Here is an 8539-nt window from a genome sequence, read left to right as displayed (position 1 = left end):
ATATTACAGCTCATTCAAAATTTACCACAAGGCCTGTTGGCAGCGTTTGTTTAGGGACTGAACTGCAACTGCTGTGTAGGAAAAAATAATTTCTGCTTTTCCTAGCAGGGCTGATGACTTTGGCTCCAGTGGCTGCTATAAGTTGTTCCTTTTGCTGTTACAATAAGGCAGAGCCTGAGCAGCCCAGCACTGCAAACAAGTGGGATCTTCCCTTTGTTTGCTTCTGATTCAGAGCACACATACATGAACCTATTTAGCCACAGATGATATAGAAATAATGGGGTTTATTTGCAGCACAGTGGTTTGTTCCAGGTCTCTTCTTGAGGTAGGTGCTAGAGCACTGGAGGTTCAAGCCTATACCTGTGGCGTTTTATTTTAATTAAATGCATTTTGAATATCTGCTTGCTTTTCATCTCCCACTAAAACTGTAAATGTATCTGTCCAAACCATCTAAGCTTCTCCTATGTTGGCAGACCCTTTTTCATAGCTGAAGTGTTGGTATAGCTACTGAACTGGAAAATGGAAAAATGCTTTGGTTTTATTCAGCCTACCACAGTACCTCAGTACCAATATTTAGGTTTAGTTTAAACTGTCAGAAAACAGTTTGAAATTGTGATCGCATATTTCTGCAAGCAGAAAACATCTAAATGAAAGGAACGAATTGAGGGATTGGTGCCTAGTATTTCCTCTATTATGGACTTTTATGCCACTTTGAGTAGTGTGCCAAGATCTATAACCAACCCTTCCATGCCCCAACACCAGAGGAAAAACTTCTGGAAATATTTCATTAATCATTTTTATCAAGATTATAAATGAAAGGAGCCATTTGTATTTTATGACAGTTAGTAATTAAACATTTACAGTATGGTTCCAATATTTAATACACAATGTAGAAGGAGCAAACTGAACAGAAGGCAAATCTGGCAGAGTTTAACACAGACTGATGCTGTGGGAATGTGCATATGTAATCAGAGCTGTAACACCACAGAGCAAGTGGCATTGCAATAAAACGTTGTATCAGCAAACTGCTTTTCCAGCTGTGTTAGACTTCCTACTTTCTTCCCTGGAACAGAAATGGGAAACAATATTTTACCCTTGAAATAGTTTGAAGAAACCAGATGAGACTTCGGGAGTTAAGATCACTGGCTGCTTTTGCAAGGTAATAAAGCTGTATAGAATAGATTAGTCCCAAGGAGTTTCTTTTGGTTTTATGACTGTCTCACTTTATTTTTCCTCTCCACCTCACTGAGTATTTTGTAAAAACCTTCCATATCTTATTTAGGTTGCTTTCCTCATTTTCATTTCTGCTGAAAAACAAGGCGGTATTCAGCGCACGAGTCTGATTTTGTGTAATTTCTCATCCTTCTAGTACAACTTCTGCATGTAAAGATAAAAATTGTTTAAACAGCTCTTACTCCTGTTGAAACAATCAGAAATTTTTTTCATAAGGATTAGACTGCATCTCCACAAATTGTCTGTTCCATCATAAACAAGATTCATCCAAATGTCAGTGCAAAATGTGCACGTCCACATCTGAGCTGTGTACACTGACTTCATAATCCACGAAGGCAGAGGTAAGGGAGAACCATCTCTCAAAAGAGACAATCAAGACAGAGTAAGTGCCTCTCCCCTGCCTCCCTCCCCACCCCCTCTTTATTTTTAAGCCTAAATCTGGCTAACTCGGCTGCAGATGTATATTTTTCTTATGCTTGAAGCTAGGGGGGACAAGTCCCAGCCAAGCATTTCTCAGGCTTATTCCCAGACTGTGTAACTTCTCTTGTAGTATTTGTTCTGTCCTCACAAAGCATGTAGTATAGAGAATGACCTCTCTTCTTCTGCACCATTTTGAGGGCCTCCCATGACAGACCAGTTCCTTACAGCTATGTTGCTCAACAGGAAAGATGAACTAAGACTATATTTGCCTTCCACAGTATAGCTGAGGGTATTCTTTGACCTGTGTAATAAGTAGACAAAGATGCAGCACAAGGTTCAACTTGCAGTCAGTGAAAGTGCCATGGACTCTGGGTTAAGCTGATTGGTACCATGATTTCTTTTTCTTTTTGAAATCAGTAGAGTTGTTTGAGAAATGATTGTGTGGCAACAAGCGTGAAATTAAAGTGTCTGAGTGAGCTTACATTCATGCACAATACTCTGTGCAAACATTTGAGTAGATGTCATCTATCAAACAACCAGGCTTTGCTCAAAAACAACTCAGTAGAGCATTGGAAAAGACACTCAGCATCCTGTCAGATCAGACTGCAAATATTTGGTAGAATCCTGCTGCTAATTAAATTCTGCCTGCAAGAAACTCCCCAAATTTTTAATGCAGTCATTGATGAAACTGTACTCTAAAGGCTGTGGATCTTAATTCCATAAACCCAGGCTTCTTCATGGTTCTGTATGCATTAGCAGGCAGTGCAGCCCGACAGGGGGTTCTGGAAGGAGAACGCTCAGCAATGCCGACCTGACATCCACCCGAGGCACATTTTGGGATGTTTAATTGCATGTTTGCTACAACCTGTTCCTGTGCTCTACAGCCCCAAAGCTGGGAAGGTGACATTAAACTGCCCTCTTGGAGCACATTTTCCAGTTTTGTATCATCCAAAAAGAATCTGGGTGCTACAATACGAACCAAAATGCAGTAGGACTGTAAAGTGGTAGACATTAACTTCTAAAGTGCCTTCCCAGCCTGAATTAGAATGTCCAAATTAAGCAAGTAGACCAACACCATCTTCGTTACACATGTAAAATCTTTACCTTACTACATTTGTAAACTGATCTGTTGTTGATAGGAACACCATATCATTTCATGGAGCAATAAAAATCTGTATTTTATGAAAAATTTGTGACAAAAATTACATATAATGTGAAACCAAATTTAAAAATAGATTCAATTACAAAGAATTTTGTTTAGTAGAAGATAGAATGGAAACAATACAGTAAAAATAGATTGTTACAAATAAAATGTTTTACACTTCCAAAAGCCTAACTGATTTGTTTAAAAAAGTTGAAATGAAATTTGCGTACGGATGGTAACCCTTAAAAATAAAAGCACAATAGCACAGAACGAGCATGCATTTATTATCAAAATATGGATGTACAATTTGTAAAATACCATATATGTCTGGAATTGTGGATGCTACTTAAGAAAACTTAAAAAATAAAAAAGGCTTTCATATCCGCAATACTTTGGATAAAGAGTGTTTCTTTCTATTCAAAATGGTTATCATCCAGAATAGATCCATGAAAAAAGAGACACATGTAACTTCTTCACATTTTACAACATCTAACTATGAATCCTAGCAAATTCCTAATTATTTTACTTCTCCTTACTAAGCTGTTTTTTAACTCTGGTTCAATCAGCCTATTGTTACAAAATCATTCTTTGTCATGATGATCATAGACTACTGATATGTCTGATCCCGCATCCACTAAAGCCACTATCAAAACTTTAACTTGGCCAGGGTCACATCTTTTACTACAAAGCAGAATGCATGAAGTTAAAGAACAATGTGAATACATTCATGCTGTAACATTTTCAATGGGCTTCAGGTATTTAAATGAAATTATTCAGTGTTTGGCCTTTCTGACACCACATTCATATATTTACATTATATACATCTCTAATAAACTCAACAGCAGGTGCTCAGAAACAGCTGCGTCCGGCAGTTTCATAAAATTCCATACTGGACCACTTTAATTAATGGAGACAGAGAGGGTAACATAAAGCCTTCAATATAAACCTGACCCCAACATGACTTTGTCTCTTGCAAGTAGCCAGAAATGTGGCAATCTTTGAGAGACTGTCTAATGAACTGTTTCAAGTTTTCTTCCAGGATTTTGAAAAGGGCAGTCACACTTACTTACAGAACAGTATTTTGTTGCTGATGGTCATTTTTCTAGTGGCAGAGTCCAAAGAAGAGAGGGGCTGTACATGGAAAGTCTCAGCTGGTGTGCTCTGTGGGTTTGTACTGGGCTGCGGATGCTGCTTTTGGAGAAGTCAGATGTCCTGGGATGCAAGGGGTGAAGGTGAAGGCATGTGCAGAGGACCTTTCCTCACCCTGCCAGGGTGATGGTGTCTGCAGGGCCAACCCTCACTAGCTGCTGCAGCCTCGTGTGCAGCCATGTCCCAGTAAATTGTTGTTACGTCCGTCTTGGAGTTTCTCATGGCTCTGAAGGGCTGCTCTGCTGCCCAGGCTGGAAGTCTGTCCACTTTGATCCTGCTGTCTTCTTAATCTGCCGGAGGTTAAAAATATTGATATAGCTATTGTGTGCAGATAAGTGTACCAGAATGACAGCCATCACCTGCCCTGTGGGTAGCCACATACACTTGCGTGCAAAACCGATTCCTGTACCATTCAATCTCTATTAACTCCTTGAGCTTTATAGCTGTCATTTCTTTTAAACACTGATCATAGCTTCCTCCTAAACATGTGCCATTGGGTTTTGGTCAAATACCTCTCCCATTAAAGCTTATCACACACAGCCAGCAGAGGAGGGTGCTTTCTCTGGCTTTAGCACCTCTGCTCAGATTGTGCCTTGAAAAAACCTCCAGGTAGGTCAAGCCTGATGAGAGTAGCTGACTGGGTACATCACAGCAGTAAGCAGCTGCTCCTCTCTGCTGTCCTACAAAATTATCAGTAACCTCCATCAGTCCAATAGAAAAAACCCCATGAGATTAAATTATATTAACCACTCTTCTTGTTATTACTTAGTATATGTCAAAGTCTCCTGGGTGGTTTCAAGGAACAAGAACAACAACAAAAAAATCTTACACTGTTTAAAAACTCTAAAGTTATCTTCTTTTGAAATAATTGCCTAGACAACAGCAGGAACCCTAGTAGTACCTGCAGTCCCCAACAATCTTTTTATCATCAAGCTTCTCAGCATTTCTGTTCAACAATAGTATCAACATCTATGTTTTTACTGTGATTCATGTGATATTCAGTGTTCTCCTCCAAACACAGACAGAATGTAAGTACTTTTAAGAAGGATGTAAAGATTCATGGAGAAGCAATGAGGTAGAGAACAATTTTTTTGAAAACATGAACAGCTGCTGTTTTGGAGGAATTTTTCCCCGACTGTTTGTTTTCTCAAAATGAGAAACAGCTGTTGATGTAGTTCCAAAAAAGGCACCAAGAGCTGGCACCAGAGACACTATAGAAGAAACTGTTTGTAATAGTGGTATATATGATACACTCCAAAAAAAAACCTTTGCAAGTAACGTTGAATACATAGAAAACATTAAATAATGAAAAAGCATACAAAAATGAAATTTAAAGGGTCAGTTTAAGGGTGAAATGCTTCCAGGTGTCATGAAGTCTATAGAGATATCATACTGAAGACTCATAAAATAATGTGAAAGGACATGAAAATTCTGTTGTAGCTAAAAAGAGAACTAAAGGACACTTTTAGAAATAAAAACAATGAAAACACTATCCAAATAAGTTAGGTTTGAAAGAGCACAAACACTTAAATAAAAAACTAGAAGGCATAGTGGGAAACAAAACAAAACACACAACACAACAAAAAAACAACAACAACAAAAAAAAAAACAAAAAAACACAAAACCAAACAAACCCCCCAAAAACCCAAAAGACCCCAACAATAGCAAAAAAAACCAAACCACCAAACAAACAAAACAATAAAAAAACAGATTAGAGGAACAAATTGCTAAAAAGCATTTACCCTAAAAGTGATTTTTTTCAAGTGCACCAGAAATGCAGTGGCTACCAGTGAGTCTATAGACCGATGGATGACCAAGATATTACAGTCCCTCACTGAAAAGCCGATGAACTATCTTCACTGATGTTCATGACAAACAAGCTTAGGGACATTCCTTTCATTATGAGAAATTGGTCCACCATCCCCGTCAAACCATCAGCTTTAGAACCAGTCGTTCAAATGAATGTTGACAAAGCAACAAGACAATGAATTTTCACCCAAGGGTTCTAAGAAAACGGAAATACATCATTTCTGCACAGCCCTTTTAATACAGGTTTCAAAAGAGATTCAGGGACTACCAGGAGAGTAATTGAAAGATACAAAATCCTGAGTTGCCTTAGGATCAGAGCTACTGGCCCTTGCAAGACTAAAGTACAAGCTACAGTGCTTGGAAACTCATGTCACAAACTCTGGGTTGCAAAGCTATGCAAACTGCTCAATAGTGGAGTGACACAAATTTTCACTCTATGGAGATCTGAGGAATCATTGCACTGGTCTAAGTGTTTTTCTCCCTGAATTTGTTTAATGTTTATTTGGTTCATAAAATGCTGAAAAAGAAGGCATTTACTGTACTGCTAAATTAATGGAGAAATAAGAAGTCTCTTGAAAACAACATAACACAGGAAAACATCAATTATTTTTCTTTTCAAACTACTCAAACTGGCATAAAGGCAGCATGTGAGGAGGACAGTAGGAAAAAGCAGAAATGAAGCCCATGCTGAGTTCAAAAGTTACCACTGACCAGAGGCGAACTTCTCACTCTCTACAGCAATGGTTTATATTGTTGATTTTCATTTATTTTCTTTTAACTTGTCCATACTCCTCAGGTCTATTATTTAACCATAGCTATTTTATGGGGGTTTGGAATTGCTAAAGAAATACATTGTTTTAGCATTTCTTCATTGTATTCTCTTTTTAGACAATTCTATTTCTGTATCTAGATTCACTACAGATATTTACAAACTATACAAATAAAAAATCGGTTAGTAACCTGATATGTAGTAAAAATTTAACTGTTATTTAAATGTTTAATAATTTATCAATCACTTTATCCAGTTATTAAAATTATGTTAAAGACTTCATTATAGGGGGTTTAAATGGGCAAGCTGACACCTACTTACAAATGTTTCCTGGGGACTGGGGAACTGGACTAAGAATCAGGAGATGCTGATTCTGTTTCTACTTCTGTCACCCTTTGGGCCCTTTCTGTGCCTCAGCTTCTTTCTTGACAAGTGAAGATAATGGGGAGAGATGAAGCTGAGGGGGAATTACATTTGTCAAAACTCTCATATGGCTTGGAGCTAGTCATAATTCTGAGCTGGATAAGTTGTGGCTGAGAAATAGAAACAAAAAGGACATTTCAGCCATGCCTGGACTGATGAAAACTTGTGTTCTTATCAAATCCATGCCCTCAGGAGGTTTTTCTGGATAAAATGGTGACACAGCATGTTACAGACTTGTGCTTGCCACTCTCATTTAGGCAAAGGATGCAAAGAGCAGGAACGTGCCGAGCAACGTGGGACTTTACTCATAGTTGCACATCAGCTGTTGAGGCAGCTGCTGCTGAGAACACTGGAAACTGAGAGCTTTGTGCCTCTAAGTACTGCTCACTGCCTCACAGGCCTGAATGAAATGTGGAATGAGAGTCTGGTGTCTGGGATGATTAAAAAAGGAAGGTGGCATATATGATGAAGCAAAATGTAATCATACTGCATATGTAATTACGCATATATGCGTTATTGAATATATAAAAATACAAAAGTAAAGAGAGTAGACTGGCTAAATATAATACTGCAGGAAAAAAAAAAATACTGCTATGACTATGGCAGGCCAAAGTGAAAAATCACTCAGCTTTTTTCACTAGATGAAGAAAAGTATTGGAAGTTTGTCATTAGGCTGCTTAGTAGGATAAGTTCAATGAAAAGGATGAAAAGTTGCAGATTAAACATGGCTGTCAAAATTTCAGATTTGCTAAGAGACTAAGGCCTCCCCCCAAACCACCACAATTTCAGCAAAAAATAAAATACAGCAATTGGTCTGTACTTCAATCTAGCTCCAAACTACAAATCAGCTTGGGTCAAGACCTAAACAAATCTCACCACAGCATCTGTGAACAAGCAGTCTCTTCAGTTAAAATGTTAGACAGTTACAGAAGTGAAATTTATCTCATGTTCATAAATTCTTGATTCCTTGGTGCCAGAGCTGGAGTACTTTTCCATCACGTGTCCTCAGCTTTTCAAAAACATAGGTACCTCAACATGCTTCTTGTAACCATGACAAAATAAATGCAGTCTGGGACATTTTGTTTAAAAATGGCACTGGTGCAAGAAATCATGTGTAGAAAACTGCTTTTCAGTGAATGAGTTATCTTGCCTTTAAGCTGATGTAGCTACAGGCTCTGATAACTTGATAAAGGCCCAGGGAGAATGAATGGCTTATATGAGAACTTAGCTGTGGATCTGAACCAGGTAGCTGCTCCTTTGCTGAATGCTGTTGACTGAGAGTAAGTGGTAAAATGGCCAACTGCAGATGAAAAAAGTGAACAAGTGGTTCTAGTGGGCAGTCATATGGAAAAAATATATCCTGAAGGGAAAAGAAGATGAAAATAAGTTTAAACAGTCTCTGTTACATTTATTCCATGACAATTCTGTACAAATACATAGAGTCCCTGAGGCAGTTATGCTGGGAATTAAGAGTGGTTCTGCTGAACCAACAAAGAGATAAGCTGAGTTTTGCTTCCCTTCACCATTGATCCATGAAATATTGACAGTGCATGACGCTGAGTGTTGAACAACCTCCTCTCCAGCAGCAAGGA

At 38.3% G+C, this 8539-nt stretch overlaps 1 protein-coding gene across 2 annotated transcripts in view; it reads right to left on the bottom strand.

Annotated features, from left to right (window-relative positions):
- Positions 1-2978: 2978 nt before the first annotated feature.
- The window catches only part of STK32B (serine/threonine kinase 32B), a 175560-nt gene continuing 169999 nt past the window's right edge, over positions 2979-8539 (bottom strand). For both annotated transcript variants that reach the window (XM_082051224.1, XM_082051225.1), the window contains one exon: positions 2979-4236. In XM_082051224.1, coding sequence (XP_081907350.1) covers positions 4098-4236 — 139 coding nt within the window. In that variant the 3' untranslated portion in view covers positions 2979-4097. The remainder of the gene's footprint in view (positions 4237-8539) is intronic.

This window comes from Streptopelia decaocto, assembly GCF_964273445.1.
Source record: "Streptopelia decaocto genome assembly, chromosome: 4".
In the NCBI taxonomy this organism is placed as follows: Eukaryota; Metazoa; Chordata; class Aves; order Columbiformes; family Columbidae; genus Streptopelia; species Streptopelia decaocto.
The sequence above is the reverse complement of the archived record's forward strand: the minus strand, read 5'-3'. Positions and strand labels throughout refer to the sequence as shown.